This window comes from Onychostoma macrolepis, chromosome 12 (genome assembly GCF_012432095.1).
Source record: "Onychostoma macrolepis isolate SWU-2019 chromosome 12, ASM1243209v1, whole genome shotgun sequence".
Taxonomy (NCBI): domain Eukaryota; kingdom Metazoa; phylum Chordata; class Actinopteri; order Cypriniformes; family Cyprinidae; genus Onychostoma; species Onychostoma macrolepis.
Window position 1 is genome coordinate 31,345,270 of NC_081166.1, and position 27,193 is coordinate 31,372,462.

Sequence of the window (27,193 nt, forward strand, 5' to 3'; positions counted from 1 at the left end):
CATTTGTCACACAGATATGAGGTGCAAAAGTGAGAGTACGTGAAACTTGTCATTTGCAGGTGAAAAACAGTGTTTAAGACTCGTAGCAGCAGATTCAAGCTGTTGTCTTTATGCACTTGTGTTTGTGCTAGAAAAAGCATCCAAGAAAAAAATTTATATATGTAAGAAAACATTCTACAAGTGTGCAAATCTCATTGCAAGTATTCACATACTGATTTGCGGATGTACAAAATTCGTCCGTGAAATCACAATTTTGATGCAGGTGTGTGAATGTGTTTTGCACCACATTCACTGCAGCAATAGTAGCAAAACATGTGAGCAAGTTTCTTGATTTTGTGATTCGTAGAATAGGATTTGTGTATCTGCAATGAAGGATTCGAGAAGGTGTAACTGTTGTGTTTGTGGGAGAGAGAAAAAAATCTACAAGTTTGCAGCTTTTGTCTGTGGCTTCAAATTTACTGATACACATGTGTGGCTATTCTCTACAACTACAAATTCCGCTGTCACGGACGCTCAGTTGTTTTGCACCAAAATACCTTTATAACACTGTCAAACAAAACGGCCAGTGGTCAGACAGTCCGGCCTCACTAACAGTTACATTACTGACAGAGAAACCTGATAAGAAAATATAATCAAGAGCTGATTATGTTACTGATCTTGCATTTAGCAAGGCCATTTTAATCTCAAGCTGATTTGACTCTTGTGATGAAAAGTCATGCTGAGACGCCTCTGATAAGGAGTGAAGGTGATTCAAGTTCGCCCCGAGGATAAACAGCGTCGCTGCGACGGTCACTCATTAGACAATATTACAGGAATATTGCCTGGTATTGCAGTCATAGTCGACCGTGTACGCCAAGTAGAACGAGCGCCACGGTGAATATATCGTGATCAACGAAGAATCCCCAGACCAGCGCATTGTAGAAAAGCATCTGATGGCAGCATAACTGACTGATCATTCAATCGGATAAGTTCAGAAGAAGTGAACGTAATTGCCATAGTCGGTAGAAATGAGGGGACATCAGAGAAGTGCCGTTCACTTTTCCAAGTGACGATAATTCCCAGAACAGTAAGATATAAACAGCAGACGGAGTACAAGTCCATGGTTAAATGTCGCAAGGAGAATAGACACTCACCGGGCAGATCCAAGGGAGTTCAATGGGAGTTCAACGGCATACCTTTGATAAAATATTGGACGAAGCTCAAGAGTCCAGAGGAAAACTAGGCATAATAATTATTATCCAGAACTTGCAGCCCAGATGCAGCAGAAGTCAGAGGAAAATTCAGTGGCAAAAACTCAGATGAAGCTATCACAACACAGAGTTGCCGACACCCAGAGGACGACATAAATGTCTATATGTTAATCCAGAGGACGCCTAACACCAGGCGCCACTCTGACGGCAGCAGCGGAGGGAGATTCCCAGGTTAGCTTTAGCCTCAGCTTGTAGACTGCACCAATCGATGGGAACTCAGCCAGAAGAGAAATTCTCAGTTTTCACCAACTTGAAGGCCCAGTGAAAAAATAAAATAATAACTTTAAATAAATAAATAAAACAATAGGACCGGAGAGCAGCGGCAGACAATTCGCACAGCATTCACTCAACCGGAAGTGCTCAACCTGTTAGCGGCTCATCCTAGCAAATAAAACATTGGTTAATTGTGGAGTGAATATGGCTTGGAAAGTGTTCTAGAAAGTTAATGCTAGAATCAAATACATTGCAAGATATAGTTTTTATTTATTTTTATTTATTTATTTATTTTTTAAAGTTTAAGGGTGCTTGCTATAGGACTTGTTCAATGTCATTTTGAGTATGCGTGTATTTCTTGGATGATTGATTTATCCAGTATGTGGATGGCAAAATGACAAAAGTCACAAAATAAAGTGGTGAGATTAGTTTTAGGATTACAATGTTTTAGTCATGTGGAAAATAGACACTTTCAGCAGCTTAGATGGTTAACTATTGCACTTCTGAACCTAAAATGGTATGTAGAATAATTAATAATATAGCTCTGGTATATTTTAATTATCATTTATCTCAGGTTAAATTAAGACATGGTCATTTTACTAGACAGAGCATTATGGATCTTAATTTATCAAGTTCAAGTTCAAGTTCATTTTATTTGTATAGCACATTTACAACAGCCACCAGGCTGACCAAAGTGCTTTACAGAAAAGCAAGATTATAGCCTACCACATACACAGAAAACAAACCAGACAGAATTTAATACAACAATTTAAAAATTAAAAATGGCCATAGCACAGTAGTCAATACACTAAGGAAAACAAATACGTTTTTAGCAGAGACTTAAAAACAGACAGAGAAGAGGCCATTCTAATCTCTAGAGGCAGGGTATTCCAAAGTCGAGGCCCTGCCACTGCAAAAGCACGCTCACCTCTACACTTAAGCCTAACGTGAGGGACTACCAACAAAGCCTGGTCACAGGATCGTAGGCTTCTTGACGGAGAGTAGAGAAGAAGAAGTTCAGAGAGGTAGATAGGGGCTAGATTGTGTAGGGATTTATATACATAGAGGAGAATTTTAAAGTCTATTCTCTGACAGACCGGTAACCAGTGTAAGGATTTAAGAACTGGAGTGATGTGCTCATGTTTACGACACTTTAAAAGAAGTCTGGCCGCAGCATTTTGAACAAGCTGTAGACGCGCAATTTGAGACTTAGATATACCGCAATATAAAGAATTGCAGTAATCTAGACGAGATGTAACAAAAGCGTGAACAGCGATTTCGAGAGTTTTAGGAGTGAGAAAATGTTTAATTTTGGACAGTAAACGAAGCTGATAGAAACTGGATCCGATAACAGAAATTCCAATAAATTTTAAATGCTGGTCAACAAGAACTCCTAGGTTCTGCACCCGTGAGGATCTAAAACGGATAAACTTTCTAACTCAGGGCTTATATACTGAGAGTTTTCATTTGGACCAAAAACAATTACCTCGGTCTTGTCTTCATTTAGGAAGAGGAAATTTTGGGCTAGCCATGATTTTACCTCCTCTAAACATTGCAGAAGAGAAGTAATCGCAGTGGAATTGTTTTTTTTGATTGGTAGATAGATTTGAGTATCATCTGCGTAGAAGTGAAAAGACATACCATGTTTACGTAGAATTGAGCCCAGAGGTAGGATGTAAAGAGAAAATAGAGAAGGAGATAAGATAGAGCCTTGTGGAAGGCCACAGGTCAGAGGTGCAGAAGAAGAAGTAAAATTACCCAGCTTCACTAAAAACTTTCTGTCAGACAGGTAGGATTGAAACCATTTCAGGACGTTAGCTTTTAGACCTAAGGACTCCAATCTGGATAACAGTGAGGAGTGGTCTACATTATCAAAAGTGGCCGATAAATCTAAAAGGATAAGAACCACAGAGTCTCCGGAATCGGTAGAGAGGTAAATATCATTTAACACTCTCAACAGGGCAGACTCAGTGCTGTGAGCAGACTTAAAACAGATTGAAAAACCTCATGAATACAATTTCTTGACAGAAAACTTTGAAGTTGATTCAGCACAATCTTCTCCAAAACCTTTGAAATAAAAGGGAAGACAGAAATTGGGCGAAAAAATTTTAGGACAGAGGAATCCAGTGAAGGCTTCTTGAGCAGAGGAGTGACCGTAGCGACTTTGAGATTGGCAGGAACAGAGCCAGTCTGGAGACACTTATTAATAAGAGACACCAGACCTGGCCCAATCGAATTGATAATTAATTTTAAAAATCTCGGGTGAATGATATCGCTGGAACAGACTGAAGGTTTAAGCTTACCAATCACCTCCTTCAATTCCTGAAAATTGATAGGTTCAAAAACATCCAAAAAGGCAGAGGCAGATGACATGATTGGAGAGACAGTTAAAGTTAAAGTGGGGCAGACGCAACGTCTTAAGTTGGTAATTTTGTCACTGAAATATCTCAAGAAGCTTTCACAGAGAGCAACAGAAGCAACAGGTAAAGTGTTAACAGAAGGATTTGTGACAGATTGAATAACTGAAAACAATACCTTAGGTTTAGAGTGATTAGTTTCAATTAGATTAGAAAAATATGCAGCTTTTGCAGACTTAGCTGCAGTCTGATAAGATGTAAGAGAGTCTCTGAGCATTTGAAGAGAGATATGCAGCCTGTCCTTTTTCCATTTTCATTCCGCCTTTCTACAATTTTGTCTTAAGAGGCGCGTGTCAGAGTTTTGCCAAAGTTCAAATTTTGGTTTGTGCTTGTGTGGCTTAAGGGGGGGCAGTTGCATTTGCTACCTTAAGCCAGGCAGAATACATAAGGCTAAGATGTTGATCAGCATCCAAGTCAGATAATGATTGATCCAAGTGCAACTGTGAGCAACATTCAGCAAAGCACAAGTTGAAATTTGTGCTAAACTGAGGAGAGTATAATCGAGACAGAGTTGCAGGAGTAGTAGAAATCTGAGTGAGATCTGGAAGAGTCAGTGAAAATAATATGGGCTTATGGTCCGAGATCATAAAATGTATATGTATGTAGATAAAAAAAAATGTATGTAGGTTTAAGACGTTGAATGGGCAAAGGGCCTTTGTGTATTCAGGTGCACAGGAGTGGAATAAGTTGCCTTTGGACTGTATTGTCACCTTTTATGTCTAATAAAACTCAAACTCAAGTGAAAATAGTTTCTGTGCCAAATTATTTTCAGTGTATTTTAAGTTACAGAATTTTAACTGATACCTTTATTATCTGCTGGACTGGTTTCATAAGATCCTTTTTCCCTGAAGTAAAATTAATGTGGATGGTGGAATTTTCATGCCTTTAATAAAAAACAAACAAACAAAAAAACAATTACAATATTACAGTATAGGATAAAGAAAAATTTGGTATGATTTACTATTTATACAGAAACATGAAGCAGAGCACTAACCTTATCAAGGCAATATAGATGGCATATTTGACACCAATGGTCTTCATTTTAAAAAATCCACTGCTGCTCAAGTGTCTGTCATTCCCACTGTGAGAGATGGAGGTTTTGTTTATCAGCATCACTTATCAGTTAAAATTTATCAGTTAAAATTATTGTCATACCTTGTGACCTCAGCCTTAAACGTCACATTTTGGCCCAGTGTACTTTCTTTATTAATGCTGTATGTAATCTCAAAGACAACCTAGAATTTGGACAAAAATGCCAGAATAAGAAAAACAAGACTGAATGTTAGACTAGCTCAAAGATGAGTCATAACTTACATATATGTCAACATAACATGAAATAAAATTTTCTATGGATAAGACAATGGTAGAAAACAGCTTTAAGTTTAAAATTAGTCAGTAAATGTGTGTGTATGTGCACATAAGTGGGGCTACATGATTAATCACATTTTTAATCATGATCACGGTTTCTCTTGATTAATTAACCATAATTGTTGCAATACTGGCCTGGTTATTTTTTCCTTCTTTTTTTTTTTTTGTTAATTTATTAATGATGAAAATAAATAAATAAATATTATTATTTTATTTTTTTTATTTATTTATTTTGACATTTATGTTATCTTGTATTAGTAACAAGCCTCCACTAGCTTTCAGGGTTGCCAGACGTCCAGATTTTAAAGGCCGCTTGCATAGGCGAAACGTGTGTAAGCCTTTCTCTGGCCACGGGGACTTGCACCACAGCACAATTAAAATGAAATCTATTACATCTGTTGCTAACAAAGTGAAAATTAATGAAAAGTGTCGTTTGCGTATAAATTAAGATATTTCGGTAACACTTTACAATAAGGTTCATTAGTTAACTACATTAGTTAACATTAACTAATAATAAACTGCACTTATACAGCGTTTATTAATCTTTGTTAATTTTAATTTCAACATTTACTAATACATTATTAAAATCTTGTTAACATTAGTTAATGCACTGTGAACTAACATGAACTAACAATGAACATCTGTATTTTTATTAACTAACGTTAGCGAAGATTAGTAAATACAGTAACAAATGTATTGCTCATGGTTAGTTCATGTTAGTTAATAATAATGAACCTTATTGTAAAGTGTTACCGATATTTCTTAATTTATATTTAATCATATTTTTTTAATGCGTTTTACAGCATTGTGTATTATAACCAATCACAAGGGATTCTGTTTAGCTTATGAATGTAGTGGTCAATCAGAGATGCTCAGATGAGTCAGCGCTAAAATACCGGAGTTTCGTTGCGTGCGCGCGCTCGCTGACTGAATTCTGCACTGTAATTGACTTTTCTCATCAGAAACAACAAAGCATAGATGTACGTACTGTCACGAATCCTGTCCATGCACTTCCGTTCATTCACCACCAGAGGTCACTCGCTCATCATATTGACTTTCACACCACACATCACAATGGACTGCGTTTCCCATCAGCCATCTCACCAATCACACGCTCACCTGATCACACGCACACAGCTGTAACCAATCACACACTCTATTTAAACCCTGGACTTTCTCTCCCTCGTGGCCGAGTATTGTATGCATTATCGCTGCCCTACAGAGCCCTGTTAGTTTTCTTAGTCTTGCCTTGCCTTGCCTTGCCTTGCCTTGCCTTGCCTTGCCTTGCCTTGCCTTGCCTCGCCCAGCCCTGCCTTTGTTTGGATTGTGTTTTCCCCTGCCTGGACCATCGCTGACGTTTTGTACTACCTCTCCTGTCTCGCCCCTTTGGATACTGTTCGCCGATCATCGACCCACGCTTGTCTTAGTTTACTCTTTGTCTCGCCCATGTTATACCTGTCTGCCATTGTTCGACCCTGCCTGTTATGACCACGTCTCTCTTCAATAAAAGTCTGCATATGGATCCGCACGTCTCACGTCTCGTCAGCCCCGTAACACGTACAATGTAAGTAAGAGATTCTTTTCACAGTGTAGACAGCTTCAGTGATTATAATGACAGTTTTGTTTTTTGTTCGATCAATAGATCGAAGTTAGTGTTCTTCATTCACTTTCTGTATATACTTTATTCCCTGTTTGAGTAACTGTGAAAATGAAAACTTTACAATTAGCAACTTTCAATTTTTTTCATTAAATTGTGATCATGTTAAATACAAATTCAGTCCTATTAAAAAAAAATGTATTAGCCTACATGACACCCATATCTGGTACTTGCCTAGAAAGACGAGTTTATGATGTTTGTAGTTAATAGATTATACTAACTTTCAGCTACATTTAACTTTACCCTGGCGCTTGTTCACCCTCCACCTATGGCCGCTTGTACTATTTTCTGCAACTAAATCTGAGCAAACCTTCTCAGTGACTGTAATAAATCCAAAGATCAGTCTCTACTATATTGTTTGTGGTTGCTGAATAAATGCACACATGCAATGACTATGCTACAATAAAATGTTTTTTTTTATTATTTATTTAAAGATACAAATTTAAAGGTTCAAATGTAAAAAAAAAAAAAAAAAGAATTTCACTGTATTACTAGCATATTGGCTGTTTATTAGTACGTATAAAGCACATATCAATGCATGACCATATTGTAGATCCCTTAATCCCACAATTAAAAACAAACAAACAAAAAGAAAACAGAATTGTGAGATGTAAACTCAGAATTCAAAGAAAAAAGTCAAAATTGCAAGATATTAACTCACAATTACAAGAAAAGATAAAAACTCACAATTACCTTTTTATATTTGTTTATTCCATGGCAGAAACAATCTTTTTTTTTTATAGTTTTAACTTTTGAGAGAAGCTTAACGTTCTACCAGTTTTCATAATGTAGAGAGTGTGTTAATGTTTATGATGAAAATAATGAACCAGGAAAGTAGACCTGGGTGAAGTAAACCCAGTGTATGAGCAGACGTTCTCTTGATTTGTGCCTACATGAACGTGCAATAATTCTGAGGAAACGTAAGAAGAAATTTCTTAGTTTAGCGTGATTCTAATTTTTGAGCAAAAGTATCATGATTATCAGTTTAACCAGTGCTTCTCAAACCTGTCCTGGGGACCCCCAACCACTGCAAGTTTTGTATGTCTCCCTCCTCTAACACACCTCAACTCATTCAGCTCGTAAGTAGAATCTGCAAGACTTGACTTGATTGTGTCCAATGACAGAGACATACAAAATCTGTAGTGGTGAGGGGTTCCCAGGACAAATTTGAGAAGCACTGAGTTTAACCATTATCGTGCAGCACTACACATGAGCAAACACGTGTGTCATGGCTGTGATTGTTGACCTGAGAGTTGTCCCTGAGGATGGGTTTACTGATGAAGCAGGTGGTTTTTCCTAGTTTAACTCCTTGCACACCATCCAGAGACACACACTCCACTCTGCCCTGTTCACACAGATTGTTTATCATATATTTCAACACACATTTTATTGTCTCTTCATTGTTTAGTAGATAATTTGCCTTGGATATTTATCATGATTAACTACTATAGTTTCAGCATTTGTACTTTGGTGTCTGTTTTTACCTGTTTAGATGTAATTCTCCTGTAGGAAAGTCCAAAGGGGTAGTTTAGGATGAAGATTGTGTTGTATGAGTTTTCTCCTCTGTTCTCTACAAACACTGTCACATTGATCTCCTGCATGATCCCAACCTCTATGTTTGTAGATCTGGATGACAGAAACAAAAGAGAGATGTCAAGATAGTTTGGAATTATTAATCTCTATCAATATTACACTTTAGAAATAGAGCAAGTGATTTGCTCACCCAGAGAAATTGAAATCCATTCTGAGGTCATCAACACACAGATTATCAGTTCCGCAGTTTATCTCAAAATCTAGCTGTAAAACAATGTGAGGGCACAGAAAAAAAAAGAAAAAAAAAATCAAGAATCTCATATATGAGGTTGAAATTCTAAAACCACTGTGCATTTCTGCATTATTGATTCTTCTGGCTATGTTGGCCACCATGACATATTTAAAAAGACGAGGGACAAAATTAACCTCCTTTGATATTAGAATACTTCAGTTTTGATCATACATTTTAGAGTGAACTATGAAGTACAGGCTATAAGGTATTAAGGATTGTGCACAGATTAACTCTTACATTGTGGTCTGTGGTGGTCTTTATCTCCGGCAGCAGTACTGGCCTCAAGTTTTGCATTGTTCTAGATGTAGATGGAAGACCCTCAAATGTGAATGTTAACTCACTGGACAATGGATTCAGAGCATCTTCTGGACAAGCCTGGTAGAAACAGGAAATAGTAAGGAATGTAATAATTCTCCAAAATATGTTGTTTTGCATCCTGCTAATTTTCTTTCTGTTGTGTAAAAATAAGGCATAATTAACAAAGTTTGAATAACTGAGCTTTTGGTAAAAGAAACAAGAATGTCTCAAGTTTTCGGATTTTTACCTTCACTCATCATCATCAGATTCACTGAAAGTTTACAGTTTTTTACGATTGTTTACACACTAAAATAAAAATGTCCACGCAATTTGCAAAATTCTACTCCAATGAGCAAAACACCTCCACAGATTTGCACAACATTACACACAATGTCTGCTTCACCCTTTTTGCAAAACATTACACACAGTGATTTGTAAAACTCTACACACATTTTCACACCTTAGACACAGATAAGGATTGTGAGGTTACTTGTCATTACAAAGCACTGGATTGCCAATGACCACACTAATGAACGAATTGGATAATCACAACCACCAGGTGTGGAAGCACACATGTGCTAATTTGAAAACGCAGCACTGTTTTCAGTGTGTGCTATAAAAGGCAGCAGGTGAGTTCACCTGTCTTCAACAAAAATGGAAGGAGTTAGAAGAAGAAGAGTGAGAATGAGAGGGGGAGCTCAAAGAGGAGATGAAGGCGGTAGAGGAAGAGGAGAAGTGGGTAGAGGAAGAGGAGAAGTGGGTAGAGGAAGAGGAGTGGGTAGAGGAGGAGGAGGAGGAGAAGTGGGTAGAGGAGGAGGAGGAGGAGAAGTGGGTAGAGGAGGAGGAGGAGGAGAAGTGGGTAGAGGAGGAGGAGGAGAAGTGGGTAGAGGAGGAGGAGGAGAAGTGGGTAGAGGAGGAGGAGGAGGTGGGTAGAGGAGGAGGAGGAGAAGTGGGTAGAGGAGGAGGAGGAGAAGTGGGTAGAGGAGGAGGAGGAGAAGTGGGTAGAGGAGGAGGAGGAGGAGAAGGGTAGAGGAGGAGGAGGAGAAGTGGGTAGAGGAGGAGGAGGAGAAGTGGGTAGAGGAGGAGGAGGAGGAAGTGGGTAGAGGAGGAGGAGGAGAAGTGGGTAGAGGAGGAGGAGGAGAAGTGGGTAGAGGAGGAGGAGGAGGAGGAGGAGAAGTGGGTAGAGGAGGAGGAGGAGGAGGAGGAGAAGTGGGTAGAGGAGGAGGAGGAGGAGGAGGAGAAGTGGGTAGAGGAGGAGGAGGAGGAGGAGGAGAAGTGGGTGGAGGAGGAGGAGGAGGAGGAGGAGAAGTGGGTGGAGGAGGAGGAGGAGGAGGAGGAGGAGGAGGAGGAGGAGGAGAAGTGGGTGGAGGAGGAGGAGGAGGAGGAGGAGGAGGAGGAGGAGGAGAAGTGGGTAGAGGAGGAGGAGGAGAAGTGGGTAGAGGAGGAGGAGGAGGAGGAGGAGGAGGAGGAGGAGGAGAAGTGGGTAGAGGAGGAGGAGGAGGAGAAGTGGGTAGAGGAGGAGGAGGAGGAGGAGAAGTGGGTGGAGGAGGAGGAGGAGGAGGAGGAGGAGGAGGAGAAGTGGGTAGAGGAGGAGAAGTGGGTAGAGGAGGAGGAGGAGGAGGAGGAGGAGGAGGAGGAGGAGAAGTGGGTAGAGGAGGAGGAGGAGGAGGAGAAGTGGGTAGAGGAGGAGGAGGAGGAGAAGTGGGTAGAGGAGGAGGAGGAGGAGAAGTGGGTAGAGGAGGAGGAGGAGGAGGAGGAGAAGTGGGTAGAGGAGGAGGAGGAGGAGGAGGAGGAGGAGAAGTGGGTAGAGGAGGAGGAGGAGGAGAAGTGGGTAGAGGAGGAGGAGGAGGAGAAGTGGGTAGAGGAGGAGGAGGAGGAGAAGTGGGTAGAGGAGGAGGAGGAGGAGGAGAAGTGGGTAGAGGAGGAGGAGGAGGAGGAGAAGTGGGTAGAGGAGGAGGAGGAGGAGGAGGAGGAGGAGAGTGGGTAGAGGAGGAGGAGGAGGAGAAGTGGGTAGAGGAGGAGGAGGAGGAGGAGAAGTGGGTAGAGGAGGAGGAGGAGGAGGAGAAGTGGGTAGAGGAGGAGGAGGAGGAGGAAGTGGGTAGAGGAGGAGGAGGAGGAGGAGAAGTGGGTAGAGGAGGAGGAGGAGGAGGAGAAGTGGGTAGAGGAGGAGGAGGAGGAGGAGGAGAAGTGGGTGAGGAGGAGGAGGAGAAGTGGGTAGAGGAGGAGGAGGAGGAGAAGTGGGTAGAGGAGGAGGAGGAGGAGAAGTGGGTAGAGGAGGAGGAGGAGGAGAAGTGGGTAGAGGAGGAGGAGGAGGAGGAGGAGAAGTGGGTAGAGGAGGAGGAGGAGGAGGAGGAGGAGGAGAAGTGGGTAGAGGAGGAGGAGGAGGAGAAGTGGGTAGAGGAGGAGGAGGAGGAGAAGTGGGTAGAGGAGGAGGAGGAGGAGAAGTGGGTAGAGGAGGAGGAGGAGGAGGAGAAGTGGGTAGAGGAGGAGGAGGAGGAGGAGAAGTGGGTAGAGGAGGAGGAGGAGGAGGAGGAGGAGGAGAGTGGGTAGAGGAGGAGGAGGAGGAGAAGTGGGTAGAGGAGGAGGAGGAGGAGGAGAAGTGGGTAGAGGAGGAGGAGGAGGAGGAGAAGTGGGTAGAGGAGGAGGAGGAGGAGGAAGTGGGTAGAGGAGGAGGAGGAGGAGGAGAAGTGGGTAGAGGAGGAGGAGGAGGAGGAGAAGTGGGTAGAGGAGGAGGAGGAGGAGGAGGAGAAGTGGGTGAGGAGGAGGAGGAGAAGTGGGTAGAGGAGGAGGAGGAGGAGAAGTGGGTAGAGGAGGAGGAGGAGGAGAAGTGGGTAGAGGAGGAGGAGGAGGAGAAGTGGGTAGAGGAGGAGGAGGAGGAGGAGAAGTGGGTAGAGGAGGAGGAGGAGGAGGAGAAGTGGGTAGAGGAGGAGGAGGAGGAGAAGTGGGTAGAGGAGGAGGAGGAGGAGAAGTGGGTAGAGGAGGAGGAGGAGGAGGAGAAGTGGGTAGAGGAGGAGGAGGAGGAGAAGTGGGTAGAGGAGGAGGAGGAGGAGAAGAGGAGGAGGAGGAGGAGGAGAAGAGGAGGAGGAGGAGAAGAGGAGGAGGAGGAGAAGTGGGTAGAGGAGGAGGAGGAGGAGAAGTGGGTAGAGGAGGAGGAGGAGGAGAAGTGGGTAGAGGAGGAGGAGGAGGAGAAGTGGGTAGAGGAGGAGGAGGAGGAGGAGAAGTGGGTAGAGGAGGAGGAGGAGGAGGAGGAGAAGTGGGTAGAGAGGAGGAGGAGGAGAAGTGGGTAGAGGAGGAGGAGGAGGAGGAGAAGTGGGTAGAGGAGGAGGAGGAGGAGAAGTGGGTAGAGGAGGAGGAGGAGGAGGAGAAGTGGGTAGAGGAGGAGGTAGAGAAGGACTTGAAGGGTTGATAGAACCTGAACAAAGAAGGCGAGGACCAAATTTGACTCGAGAAATCCGTGCAACACTTATTGACCATGTTATCAACCATGGACTGACACTGATGGAAGCTGGACAAAGAGTTCAACCAAATCTCAGCAGAAATACTGTTGCGTCAGTAATTCGGACATTTCATCGAGAAAACAGGTAAGCTAACCACACAGTATATTGAAACTGAAGCTTGCTGTACTTGTCATCAATAATGTTTACTGTGACATTTGACAGTAGGCTGCATATGTATTTTATATATATATATATATATATAATTTTTTTTTTTTTAACATAGGATTGAGGGTAGAGGACACCAAGGTGGAAGGGGCCCTATGTTCACTCGTGCACAAGAGGCTGCCATTGTGAACATGGTTTTGGCCAATAATTGTATCAGGCTGCGAGAAATCCAAGCCAATATCATCAATGATGACAATATTTTCAGTAACATTCAACGAGTCTCTCTGTCAACATTAGGTCGAATCCTAAAGAAAAATCAAATATACATGAAGCAACTGTATCGGGTACCATTTGACAGAAATTCAGAGAGAGTGAAACATCTGCGCAATGAGTATGTGGAGGTATGTATTGTTCATCTTACTATGGTGTGGTATTGTGCACTGCTCATAATGTTCTGTCACAAAAAATACTGTCCAATAGATATTGAATAGCATCTTATTGTCTTTAATGTGTTTCAGAGAGTCTTGCAAATGGATGCAGCAGAAATTCAACATGAATTTATATATGTGGATGAGGCTGGATTTAACCTTGCGAAAACAAGAAGAAGAGGAGAAATGTAATTGGACACAGGGCAATCACCAATGTGCCAGGGCAGCGAGGGGGTAACATCATCATTTGCGCTGCTATCACACAAAATGGGGTCCTCCACCACCATGCAAATCTGGGACCCTATAATGCAAATCTAATTCTTGCATTTCTTGACCGATTGCATGAGATTGTCACAGCATTACACCAAGTGGACCATATGCGGTACATTGTCGTTTGGGACAATGTCTCATTCCATCGGGCTGCTCTGGTCCAGAATTGGTTCCATGATCACCCTGATTTTGAAGTCTTATACCTTCCCCCATACTCCCCCTTCCTGAATCCTATAGAAGAGTTTTTTTCAGCGTGGCGGTGGAAGGTATACGACCTGCGGCCCTATGACCGTTTGCCCCTCATTCAGGCCATGGAGCAGGCCTGTGATCTTATTGAAGCAGCTTCTGTGCAGGGGTGGATTCGTCACACAAGGCGATTCTTCCAACGGTGCCTTGCCAATGAAGACATAGCCTGTGATGTGGATGAAATCTTATGGCCTGATCCAGCCAGACGGAGAGATGAATAGTTACAGTATTCTTGTTGCTTTTACAGTAGTTTTCTGTTTACTTTACTTTTCTTCAGAGTCAAAGTGTATGTACTGTAATTCATGCAGTAATTTTATTTGTCTACAGATTTTATGTTTCATTGATTTCATTGTTGGTTGATTACTGTAACTGATTATGGTAAGAAATATTGTAAGTATTGAAATAAATACTTGAAATATTCAGTCAGCAGCATCAGTGTTGTGCAGTGCTTTGTAAGTTTTATAGGCCTATTTGTGTACATTCTCCTATATCTCAAACTAATCATGAAGAATGTTGTGGGTTTGTCACAATATTTTTCCCATCTAAATGATCCCTTACATAACAATGTCTGGCCAAAAATCTAGCACATGCTATTTCCTAAAATTCGTTTTTTTACAAATGTGTTTTTTATTTATCACAGCAGTGTGAAACTGGCTGCAATAGTGTCTGATCATTGAGGACTGTGTTGGTTAAATAAAACTAATAGCATTTTCACAAATATGTTTATATGTTTTGACTGAAGTGTGTCATTTTGCAAACAATCTTGGAATTATGCAAATTGAGTGTGGTGTTTGGATAATTGTGCTTATATTTGGAAAAAAAGAACCCGGTTTTTAAAATTGCGTGTAAACAATTGAGAAAAACTGTAATCAGAAAAGCTAGACAACAGAATGACATTTGAAGCTTACTTCTATAAGGAAAGCATGACTTTTGCAAGCCTCCTGCAATTTTATGTTCATCACATCATTGTGGAGACGGTTTTTGGCTGTGAAATATGCTCGATATTTCTGTCGCTTGGCATCCAGCATTATGGTGTAATTAATATTTGCAGCCAAACCTAGAAAAAATAATTGATTACAAGAAATCAAATATTAGCGATGCAACAATACCGGATTTCAAGAGTTCTGTGCACAAAAACTAAAAAAGTTTTAGTATGTAATTTATAAATAAACCTGTTAGGCTGTGTTTGAATCCACTCATGGTGAAGCACACGGTCAGGGTGTTCTGCAATGGCTTTGAGCAGTCTGTTACACTGGTTGGTATTTTGGATGGGTTGTAAGTTACATTTGTGGTCAAGAGCATGATGGGTCTGGACCTGAAAGGTTCACATATAACACATGTGAGTGATCATGGCTGAAACTCTGTATTTGTATATATTTTGAGTTCTTTTAACAGACCTGAGAAGCAGAACTTCTCCCATGGACCCAACAGCAATATCAGGAAGGCTGTCTTGAGTCTGGTCTAGAGAGGACTGACTCAACGAAATCCCAAAGAACCGCAAACCTGGTCGCACAGATGATCCAGTAATCCTCTGCCGTCACACACAGGGAATGGATAAGACAATGAAAATATTAGAATGAGCCCATGAAGCGAGCTAAGGAAAAGTAAAGTAATGCAAGGAAGGTGCTTTAAACTACTACACCCTTTAAACTGCGACCAACCACTTCTTTTTCACCTGTGAATATGTGGGATTTATTTGATCTACTCCACCATTGAAGACGTAGATGCTGCCCTGTCCATTCCCCTCCAGAGGAGCTCCAATCAGCACATCTCTGAAACCATCACCATTCAGATCTGCTGGATTGGCCAGAGAAGAACCAAACCGACCCCTCTGACCTGCCATTCCCACCAGCACCACACCGGAAAAAATGAACTATGAAGACAGACCAGAGAGAGTAAAGGGGGGGGGGGGGGGGGATCAAATATTTAATCAAAATTATTTTTGTTTAAATCAGAATGAATTTTCAAATTGTTCTAAAATGTCATATCCCCGTCACTTACCTGACTCGTAAAGGTGTAAACAAACACTCTGCCCTCTCGGTCAGGCTCCATGTACGTTGGTGCAGATATCAAGAGAAGGTCTGTTTTGGAGTCACTGTTCAAATCCACCACACAAACCTCAGCTCCAAAATATGAACCAATCTGAGGCTGAGAAAAGAGGAAGTTGAATATTAATATTAGCTTTATTTACTTTCTGCTAATTGTAACAGAATACTGCACATTTGTGTTTTAATCCTGTACTGCTATGACTGCACCCTTCCCGCATCTTCTTAAAACCATGTCTGGATCCTAATGTTAAAGACTTTAGATCTCTCTCAAGCCTCTCTTTCGAGACTTGATTTTACTCTAGCCCGAGAATTTATTAGGGACATAACCAACAATATCCACCAATGTCCAGCAACTACATAAATTGTCCCTAGCCATAATTTTTATCATATAATAAAAATATATTTATATTTAACCACTGTTGTTATTACTTTGGCCACATCTGAAATGGGTCAGATTGTAGAGTGATGCAGCTGTGGTGTCAAAACCAGGAGGGTTCTCTCAAAATGAAACATAACTTGACAATAATGGGATGTTTTGTTGTACAACATAAACTTCACATACTCAAGCCTGAAACATTTCAGGATGGGTGTGTGGGAAGCCATTTGCCTTATTATAACTCAGGGTTGTCACGAATCTGGTCTGTACTTCCATTCACTCACCACCAGAGGTCACTCGCTCACCACATGGACTTTCACACCACACATCACAATGGACTCCAATTCCCATCATCCATTACTGATCACAGCTGTCACCAATCACTCATTGCACTAATCACACGCACACCTGATCCTACGCACACACTGATCACATACCTTATTTAAACCCTGGACTTTCCTTCTGTCACGGCTGAGTATTGTATGCATTATCGCTGCCCTACAGAGCCCGTTAGTTTTCCTAGTCTTGCCTTGCCTTGCCTAGCCTTGCCTTTGTCGGATTGTGTTTTCCCCTGCCTGGACTATCGCTGACGTTTTGGATTACCTCTCCTGTCTCGCCTCTTTGGATACTGTTCGCCGATCGTCGACCCACGCTTGTCTCTGTTTACACTCTGTCTCGCCCATGTTATCCCTGTTTGCCACTGTTCGACCCTGCCTGTTATGACCACGTCTCTGCTCAATAAAAGTTTGCATATGGATCCGCACGTCTCTCGTCTCGTCAGCCCCGTAACAGAATACTCGGCCGCACAAGGATCCAGCGGCTTTTCATGTGGATATTGGCCAGGTATGGACACTGCAAGACTGTTATTAACCCTCGAGCAGGGAGTGCGATCGCTGAAGGATTATATACAAGAGTATTTAGATGTAGCCTATCTGCCGGACTGTGTACTCATAGACTTCTTTTGCGAGGGCATTAACCAGCCGCTCAAATCGCGACTAATTCGTGAGGGTCCTCGTTCGTCTTTAAGTGATTTTATGGACCATGCTCTATTGACTGTCGGTTCATCGTTCACTGTGGGTGTCGCGGAGGAACGCGACACCGCACTCAATTGTATGATTGCAACTGCGCAGGAGCACGCTCACAAAATGGCGGTGACAGCGGAGCCCGTTCACAAAATGGCGGCCACAACAACACCCCGCCATGTTCTAGCTGATCTTCAGGAGTCAAGCCAAGTCACAGCTGATCTTCATGAGCTAAGTCAAGTCACAGTTAATGTCAAAGAGCCAAATCAAGCCACAGTTGATCTTAAAGAACCAAGTCAAGTCACAGCTGATTTTCACGAGTCAAGACAAGTCAAAGCTGATCTTAATGAGCTAAGTCACAGTTAATGTCAAAGAGTCAAATCAAGTCACAGTTGCTGTTAAAGAGCCCAGTCAAGTCACAGTTGATGTCAGAGAGTCAAGTCAAGTCACAGTTGGTCGTCATCAACCGAGTCACGTCTCAACTGATCTCCCAGAATCTTGCCCCGTCTCAGCTGATCATCCAGAATCACTTCACGTCTCAGCTGATCTCCTAAAGTCAAGTCACGTCTACGCTGATCTCCCAGATCTCCCAGAGTCACAGCACGTCACAGCTGTCCGTCCAGAGTCACAGCACGTCACAGCTGTCCGTCCAGAGTCACAGCACGTCACAGCTGTCCGTCCAGAGTCACAGCAGCACGTCACAGCTGTCCGTCCAGAGTCACAGCACGTCACAGCTGTCCGTCCAGAGTCACAGCACGTCACAGCTGTCCGTCAGAGTCACAGCACGCGTCTCCGCTGTCCGCCCAGAGTCACAGCACGTCACAGCTGTCCGTCCAGAGTCACAGCACGTCACAGCTGTCCGTCCAGAGTCACAGCACGTCACAGCTGTCCGTCCAGAGTCACAGCACGTCACAGCTGTCCGTCCAGAGTCACAGCACGTCACAGCTGTCCGTCCAGAGTCACAGCACGTCACCGCTGTCCGTCCAGAGTCACAGCACGTCACCGCTGTCCGTCCAGAGTCACAGCACGTCACCGCTGTCCGTCCAGAGTCACGTCACGTCACGTCTCCGCTGTCCGTCCAGAGTCACAGCGTCACCGCTGTCCGTCCAGAGTCACAGCGTCACCGCTGTCCGTCAGAGTCACAGCACGCCACGTCTCCGCTGACCGCCCAGAGTCACAGCACGTCACCGCTGTCCGTCCAGAGTCACAGCACGTCACCGCTGTCCGTCCAGAGTCACAGCACGTCACCGCTGTCCGTCCAGAGTCACAGCACGTCACCGCTGTCCGTCAGAGTCACAACGTCACCGCTGTCCGCCCAGAGTCACAGCACGTCACCGCTGTCCGCCCAGAGTCACAGCGTCACCGCTGTCCGTCCAGAGTCACAGCACGCCTCCGCTGTCCGTCCAGAGTCACAGCACGTCTCCGCTGTCGTCCAGAGTCACAGCACGTCTCCGCTGTCCGTCCAGAGTCACAGCACGTCTCCGCTGTCCGTCCAGAGTCACAGCACGTCTCCGCTGTCCGTCCAGAGTCACAGCACGTCTCCGCTGTCCGTCCAGAGTCACAGCACGTCTCCGCTGTCCGTCCAGAGTCACAGCACGTCTCCGCTGTCCGTCCAGAGTCACAGCACGTCTCCGCTGTCCGTCCAGAGTCACAGCACGTCTCCGCTGTCCGTCCAGAGTCACAGCACGTCTCCGCTGTCCGTCCAGAGTCACAGCACGTCTCGCTGTCCGTCCAGAGTCACACGTCTCCGCTGTCCGTCCAGAGTCACAGCACGCTCCGCTGTCCGCCCAGAGTCACAGCACGTCTCCGCTGTCCGTCCAGAGTCACAGCACGTCTCCGCTGTCCGTCAGAGTCACAGCGTCTCCGCTGTCCGTCCAGAGTCACAGCACGTCTCCGCTGTCCGTCCAGAGTCACAGCACGTCTCCGCTGTCCGTCCAGAGTCACAGCACGTCTCCGCTGTCCGTCCAGAGTCACAGCACGTCTCCGCTGTCCGTCCAGAGTCACAACGTCACCGCTGTCCGTCCAGAGTCACATGCGTCTCCGCTGTCCGTCCAGAGTCACAGCACGTCTCCGCTGACCGTCCAGAGTCACAGCACGCGTCACGTCTCCGCTGACCGTCCAGAGTCACAGCACGTCACGTCTCCGCTGACCGTCCAGAGTCACAGCACGTCACGTCTCCGCTGACCGTCCAGAGTCACGTCACGTCCGGGCTGACACACCCAGATCATCAAGGTCAGTCTTCCACTATCCCAGTTTGATGTCTAGTCTGAGGGATGTACCTCTGGTGTCTGCACGCACGGCTGGTATCCCCAAACCAACTCACTCTAACCCTCCTGTTCTTATGCATATTCCCCTGTCTGAGGCACTTCCCCTGATGGGAATCGCTTTGTGTTGCGTTTGGGCTGCGTAGCTTCTCCAGAGGTGGCGGTCCATGCTGCAGAACCTCCAGAAGCGGCGGGGCTCGCGGCGGCCCCTTGTATGGTGGTGGCACCCAACAATGAACTCTCCCCGTGTCCTGAGTTTACCACTGTAGAACCTCCAGAGGTGGCGGCAATCACTGCAGAGCCTCCTGAGGTAGTGGCGCCCGCTACTGTGTTCCCCGAAGCTATGGAGGCCACTGCAGTCTCTCCAGAGGTGGCGGCGCATGCTACAGAACCTTTCGAGGCAGCGGTGCTTGCTTCAGTTCCCTGCAAGGTGGTGGCGCCCATTAATGTACTCTCAACCTGTTGTGTTGCGGTCGAAGAGACCGTTACTAAACTCTCCCTGTGTCCTGAGTTTACTGCTGTAGAACCTCCAGAGGTAGTGGCAGCTGCTGCAGAACCGCCAGAGGTGTCAGCGGTATCCGTCGGTGAACTCTTGCTCTTTCCTGTCACCGCTATGGAGGCCGTCAATGAACTCTCGTTCTGTCCTGTCACGGCTATGGAGGCCGTCAATGAACTCTCGTTCTGTCCTGTCATGGCTATGGAGGCCGTCAATTAACTTTCTGTGTTCCCTGCCTCGGTCCTTGGGTCCGTGCATGTTCTCTCTCCTTTTTATGTCTCCATTCTCCCTAGGTCCCAGGCTGTGCTGTGGGTTCCTGATCCGTCGTGGTGGGCTCCTGCTCTATCTGCTTCAGCGTGGTGGTCTTCGGGTCCGTCTGCTCCGCTCTGGTGGTCTTCTGCTCCACCTGTTCCTTCTGCTCCGCTGTGGTGGTCTGCTGTCTGGCTCTGGTGGTCTTCGGCTCCGCCCTGGTGGGCTCCAGTCCCGTCCGCTCCGCCCTAGTGGGCTCCAGTCCCGTCCGCTCTGCCCTGGCTTCCTGCTCTGCCGGCTCTGCCTTGGTCCCCGGTCACTCCGCTTCCACAGGAACCTCGCCCTCCATCCCTCCCCCTGTTCTGCCTCCGCTCCACCTCCCTCCTGGATTATAGACTGTGCGGAGCGTCTGGAAGCCGCTCTTTGGGGGGGGGGGGGCTCTGTAACGAATCTGGTCTGTACTTCCATTCACTCACCACCAGAGGTCACTCGCTCACCACATGGACTTTCACACCACACATCACAATGGACTCCAATTCCCATCATCCATTACTGATCACAGCTGTCACCAATCACTCATTGCACTAATCACACGCACACCTGATCCTACGCACACACTGATCACATACCTTATTTAAACCCTGGACTTTCCTTCCGTCGCGGCCGAGTATTGTATGCATTATCGCTGCCCTACAGAGCCTGTTAGTTTTCCTAGTCTTGCTTTGCCTCGCCTAGCCTTGCCTTTGTCAGATTGTGATTTCCCCTGCCTGGACTATCGCTGACGTTTTGGATTACCTCTCCTGTCTCGCCCCTTTGGATACTGTTCGCCGATCGTTGACCCACGCTTGTCTCGGTTTACTCTTTGTCTCGCCCATGTTATACCTGTTTGCCACTGTTCGACCCTGCCTGTTATGACCACGTCTCTGCTCAATAAAAGTCTGCATCTGGATCCGCACGTCTCTCATCTCGTCAGCCCCGTAACAGAGGTACCATCAGAATGATTTTGAAACTGATATTTCCAGGTAAGGTAATTGACACTTTGATGTCAAACCCTGAAATTAGTTTTATTCATTTATGAATGCTTGTTTAGATATTCTATAATGAAATACAGAAAGCTAAATTGTAATGTTGTTGGTTCGTATTCAAAAAATGGAGTGTCTACGTGCAAATAGCCCATCTTGTTGGCAAAGGCTATTTACACCAACTCCGCCCACTAACATGTGATTGAGTTAGTCAACACTAAAAAAAGACATCAACATCAGTTTCAGTGGCGTAGATGGTAAGACACATGCTTTCTGATGTGATCAGAAAGATTTTGGTCAGAAATCTTGGTGTAATCTTTGATGACCAGCTGACCTTCAAAGACCACATTGCAAAGACTGCTCGATCTTGCAGGTTTGCACTACACAACATCAGAAAGATCAGGCCCTTTCTGACGGAGCATGCTGCACAACTTCTTGTCCAGGCCCTTGTCATTTCTAGGCTGGACTACTGCAATGCTCTTCTGGTTGGACTTCCATCAAACACAGTCAAACCTCTACAAATGATTCAGAATGCGGCGGCACGACTGGTCTTCAAGGAATCCAAAAGAGCCCATGTCACACCTCTCTTTATCTCATTGCATTGGTAGCCAATCGCAGCTCACATCAAGTTCAAGACACTGATGCTTGCTTATAGAACAACCACAGGCTCAGCACCCGCCTACATGCACTCACTATTAAGAATCTACATCCCCTCCAGAAGTTTGAGATCTGCTAGTGAGCGACGCCTCGTGGTACCATCACAAAGAGGCTCAAAATCACTCTCCAGAACATTCTCGTTCACCATTCCTGGCTGGTGGAATGATCTTCCCACCCATATTCGGAGTGCTGGATCCCTGTCAATCTTCAAGCAACAGCTGAAAACTCATCTCTTTTGACACTACTTGACTTCACCCTACACATAAAAAAAAAAAAAAAACTTTCTCCTTATTTATTCCTTCCCTTGCAAGCTTGTACTTATTTAAACAATGCCTGAGACTTGGTGTTACAAGCACTTTGTTTGTCGGATTGCCTCTTCAAGATGAATCGCTTTATGTATTCCCCAATCGTAAGTCGCTTTGGATAAAAGCGTCTGCAAAATGACTAAATGTAAATGTGATCGACCTGAGTTCAAACCTTGGCAGAACTTTTTTTTTCTTCTCTCTTTTCAAATCTCATATAGCATCAGAAAGGCGTTTATTGTAAGTAAAATGAAGGAAATAATCAAAAAGTTGAAAATAAGAGTATTGGGTAGGGTTAGGGTAGGTGTATGGAGGGTTTTATTGTCCCAATAAGGTGGCATCCATTTAATAATTTGAATTAAAACTATAATTTACACTCAATACGTTATTATTGCGTACTGTTTTATAATGTAGTACAATACTGAGGTGCAGATAATTGCCACTATTTGCAATAAGTAGTGTAAATGGCAGAAAATCTTGCTATTTTAACAGTGTAAATAGAATCCATTGCTATTTGCACTGTGTAAATAGTATCTATCGCTAAAGAAAATATGCTATTTGCACTTAGTGTTTTATTGCATAGTGAAAATGATGTGTTTTTATGCATGGTTTTGATGCCAAAAAATGTAAGTGAACAACCCTGGGAGAGTCCAGCTGTTTATCATGATAGGCTCTGATTTGTGATACGATGACTTGTCCTTGATGCTTGTATCTTGGAGCTCCTAGAATAGCATAGCTGGTCCCTGCCACATTCGCAACAGCCATTGAATAACCTGCAATAGTCCAATAATGCATATTCTAAGTTGTGTTTAATGTACAGAAGAAATTGATTTTAAATTCAAATGTCTTCTATATTTGGTTGTTTCAAAAAAGCCTCACCTAGATAGCTTTCATGCTCACTGCCTGTTTGAAAGGAAAAGTCTGGAAAATATTCCTGATATCCACCTTTCCACTGGAAAGCTCCCACAGCACTCACTAACACACTTCCCTAAACAAAGCAAAACAAAACTGTTACTGGATTTCAGTGACAAACATGACAAACTATTTGAATTCATTACAAAAGATCAAAAGGGTGCAGTGTTGTCTTTGGGGCACAGTGTTGTGGTATTTAAAGTATATTCCTATATTTTTTCAACCTTTGGTGAAAGTATAACTGTATAACAATATTATGCCTCATTCATTCATAACCATATTATGATCATTTGCTTGGTCTGAAGAGATTCATGTTAAGGATTTGGTAAAATCACATATTATTTACATATGATGTGAAAGCTGTGCTGAATCCATCCTGTGCAAACTCCATTCTAGAAGAATCACCTGAAGTCTGAGTTCCTGCAGCAAAGCAACAGAAGTTACAGAAATAAATCACTGATTCAAAGTTATTTAAAGCAACTGTATAAAGTTTTTTAGCTTGAATAATCAGTTTCAAAACTTTACACTGGCTTTGAATAAGGCAAATGTTTAATTCCAAATGTCTGTTTTGGGAGTATGTTTTTGGAGTGGACACGAAATTCAGCGAAAAGGGCAGTTTGTTTGAAGGCAGCAAGAAATTCACAAGTACACTTACAGTATCCACTGTAATTACGACAGTGAATTCAACTTAACTGTAGGAGGATCCAAAGTCACAAAAATACACAAAACTACATACAGTTGCTTTAAAGCTTTAGGGAAAATCTGTTCAGTTATTCCAAAAAGATGTATCTATACATACATAAAAAGCACTTTCATTCTTAATTGTATTGTCTTCTGAGGTGCCAACATACCTTCAATCGCAATAATATTCTCTTCCAGTTTTTGAAGAATATTATTTAGTGCAGTAAAGTCTGTCACTTTAAACACATAATCATTGTCTGGATCAGAAGCGATTGTATTCAACTCCTTTTTTGCATTGGCATCAGCAAAAGCATTGCCAACCTAGAAACAAAAAGTTGGGTAACACTTTACAGTAAGGGTACATGAATTACCATGAATTCATGCATAAATTAATGTATGAATAATGCATTACTTCATGCATTAATATCTCATGAATTATCAGGAACTAACATGAATTCAAAGTCTTTCATTCATGACTTCATGGATGAACAACACCTTAATTAATACATTAACTAAGGTGAGTACATCATCATGATTTATGATTTATTACGCATGATCATGATGTTTTCTTTGTTCACAAAAAAACAAGGTCTTTACTATCTATTGTGGATAAAGCTATGCTTATGGTACATTTCTTTCTTGAATTATTAAAGGAATATACAAAAATCCACATTACCTCATGCACGCATACAGGCTAGAACAGTATATCAATTAATGTTTTTCATTAAATATGAAATGAGTTATCAAGCATGTTCATATCTTCTTCATAGTAGCCTGCAGGTAAATGTACATTGGCCAATCACAGAACACAGTATGTGAATTCTGTTAACATCGAAATACAGTAATCATCATTAACTAAGCATTAACTTCTCATGACTTCATCATGTGTGTGGCCCCTCAACTAAAGTGATATGAACATGCTTGATAACTCATATCATATTTAATGAAAAACATTAGTTCTCACATTAATTGATATACTGTTCTAGCCTGTATGCATGCATGAGGTAATGTGGATTTTGTATATTCCTTTAATAATTCAAGTAGTCTTACATGCACAAAATAATGCTTTTTTGAATCATGTACCATAAGCATAGCTTTATCCACAATAGATAGTAAAGACCTTGTTTTTTTGTGAACAAAGAAAACATCATGATTATGCGTAATAAATCATGATAATGTACTCGCCTTAGTTAATGTATTAATTAAGGTGTTGTTCATCCATGAAGTCATGAATGAAAGACTTTGAATTCATGTTAGTTCCTGATAATTCATGAGATATTAATACATGAAGTAATGCATGATTCACATATTAATTTATGCATGAATTCATGGTAATTCATGTACCCTTACCGTAAATTGTTACCAAAAGTTGTTTCCTTAAAGAGAAATAATGTTACAAAGCATATTTGTCATGCGTGGATGTTAAACTAATCGCACAAAGATGAGGAATACACAGAAATAGGCTTTAATAAGATAATCCACAGAATACAGGTTAGAATGACGTGATAACATGCACATCGAAAGATGACACAAGACCAAGGACAGACCCAAACAGGGAGAATAAAAACACAGGAACTAAATTAGATCATTAACAGGAACTCAGGAGAACAGAGTGATTAAACAGACTGAGGGAAACTAGGTCACAGGCGAGAACCAAAACACAATGAAACACAGACACAGCATATACATTGCAATATGTCATTAAGCAATAAATTCATAGGAATATGAAATATTAATTAAATATATGTACACAATTATTATTATTTTTTTTTTCAAATTTCCATGCATTTTTTATTTTAAGCTGTAAGTACAACAAAATATTAGCAGCTCAAAAATAAAAACACAAAATTCATAACAAAAGGTTCAGGTTTAAACCTAGCTTGTTGTAATTACATTTACATTTATATTTATTCATTTAGCAGACGCTTTTATCCAAAGCACCTTAAAAATGAAGAATACAACAAGTGAATATTTAAGAACTTGACAACCTACCCCGATGGCAAATCGTACTATGTTCTTTGCCTCTGCCAGTGATGCTACATATGGCAATGAGTTCCTGTCATGTGACACTCCATCAGTAATGACAAGCAAGATTTTTTTGGCAGATCGTCTTGCCCCTCCAGCTGATGTAAATAGCTCATTCCTGGCATTTGAAAAGAGATTTAGGAAAAAAATTGCAACCCACATAAATACTACATATCGGTATGTAAATAACCACCCAGAAATGCTTAACAACGTCATAGCAACACCCACATTTTCCAGAAAATTTAAGCCTCTAGTAAGCCTCATGATAATTGTGTCTCCACTGTTGACTTCAACTCAGTATGTCAATTGTATTTCTCATAATGCTTTACATTTTAACTTTTAAACTACAAATATAAACGTATATATGAACATAATACACATTGGGCCAAATAAAAACTATTCAGATTATTATAGTAACAAACAAGTCTTACACAAGTTTTTGGATGGCATTTGCAGTGTAAGTGGCACCCATAAAGTACCGTATACTTGTCACCTTAGACTCCCATGTGCTGTCTTCAGTTTTGAGTTCATTGAAATTGTAATGAATTTCACAACCATTGGAGTACTGTGCAATGGCAAACTGTAAACCAGCAACAGATAAATTCTCATTATGTGCTCTATAAAGCCATTTTTTTTTTTCTGACAAAAGATATTTATACATGGAAAGACACCTTCATGTGTTTCACTTTTTTATATGCATAAAAACAGTACTGAAAATATTTAAGGCTATTCCTACCTGTGCATCCCGCTCAGTAAAACGTCTGATCACATTTGTCACAAAAGTCTTCATGATCCCAAAATCATACTCCCCTACACTCCCCGATCCATCTAATAGAAAAGCTATGTCGATCTGACCAAGACAGTCTGGAAATAAAGAGAAGCAGAAGTGTCTACATATGTAGTTAAAACTGTAATAAAGTTACATCAAATGAGAAGAAAGTTGTTAAAGTTCATTTTATATCATGATCTCCAGCTCGAGTGCCCATGAGCTCCTCCAGAGGGCACTCTTCCTGTCCTCTGGATTGTATCATGAACTGCGTTTCCCATGATTCATTGCCTGGATTCATTATGTTCCAATTCCTGCCACCTGTGTGTAATGATCTCATTTGTGTTTGCCTATTTAAGTCTGTGTGTATTTGCCAGACGTTGCAAAGTCTAGCGCACTGTTACTCTGCATTTTGGTACATTTATCCTGGTTCCTGTCTTGGTTCTTTGTCTTTTTCTTTGGCTTGACCTGTTTGCCTGCCTTGGACCTCTGTTGTAATATGGATTGTTTAGTGATGGGCAGAGTGAGGGTTCATGAATCACCGAAACAGTTGAAGCAAATGTGCTGAATTGTGTCGAGGCTTCGAAACAATCTGACACCTGTCTCCACTGTGACACCCAGTGGCCACTTGCACATGTTGATCTGAACCTTGACAGCGATTCGGGCAAGTGTTGATGAATTATAACCTACGTGGTGCCATGAGCAACACGCTATCACATACAGCTGTTACTCTTTAGGCATCACAAGTTCGAACCCTGACTCATGATGGTAAAAATCATCTTATAGTTTATTACATTATT

General features: G+C 42.7%; 1 protein-coding gene across 3 annotated transcripts in view; it reads right to left on the reverse strand.

The window, feature by feature from the left end:
* LOC131551356 (integrin alpha-X-like) overlaps positions 1 to 27,193 on the reverse strand; it is a 65,439-nt gene that overhangs the window by 27,630 nt on the left and 10,616 nt on the right. For 2 of the 3 annotated variants that reach the window (XM_058794253.1, XM_058794252.1), the window contains exons 6-24: positions 26,364 to 26,491; positions 26,059 to 26,207; positions 25,595 to 25,745; positions 23,773 to 23,923; positions 23,268 to 23,341; positions 22,889 to 22,997; positions 22,649 to 22,782; positions 15,575 to 15,721; positions 15,249 to 15,446; positions 14,971 to 15,104; positions 14,746 to 14,888; positions 14,482 to 14,630; positions 8,968 to 9,105; positions 8,629 to 8,702; positions 8,390 to 8,531; positions 8,152 to 8,250; positions 5,036 to 5,115; positions 4,875 to 4,961; positions 4,685 to 4,763 (exon numbers count right to left, since the gene is read on the reverse strand). In XM_058794253.1, the coding sequence (XP_058650236.1) occupies positions 4,685 to 4,763; positions 4,875 to 4,961; positions 5,036 to 5,115; positions 8,152 to 8,250; positions 8,390 to 8,531; positions 8,629 to 8,702; positions 8,968 to 9,105; positions 14,482 to 14,630; positions 14,746 to 14,888; positions 14,971 to 15,104; positions 15,249 to 15,446; positions 15,575 to 15,721; positions 22,649 to 22,782; positions 22,889 to 22,997; positions 23,268 to 23,341; positions 23,773 to 23,923; positions 25,595 to 25,745; positions 26,059 to 26,207; positions 26,364 to 26,491 (2,366 nt within the window). Of the gene's footprint in view, positions 1 to 4,684; positions 4,764 to 4,874; positions 4,962 to 5,035; positions 5,116 to 8,151; positions 8,251 to 8,389; positions 8,532 to 8,628; positions 8,703 to 8,967; positions 9,106 to 14,481; positions 14,631 to 14,745; positions 14,889 to 14,970; positions 15,105 to 15,248; positions 15,447 to 15,574; positions 15,722 to 22,648; positions 22,783 to 22,888; positions 22,998 to 23,267; positions 23,342 to 23,772; positions 23,924 to 25,594; positions 25,746 to 26,058; positions 26,208 to 26,363; positions 26,496 to 27,193 lie in introns of those variants that run through there. The other variant, XM_058794254.1, reaches the window with a different exon arrangement.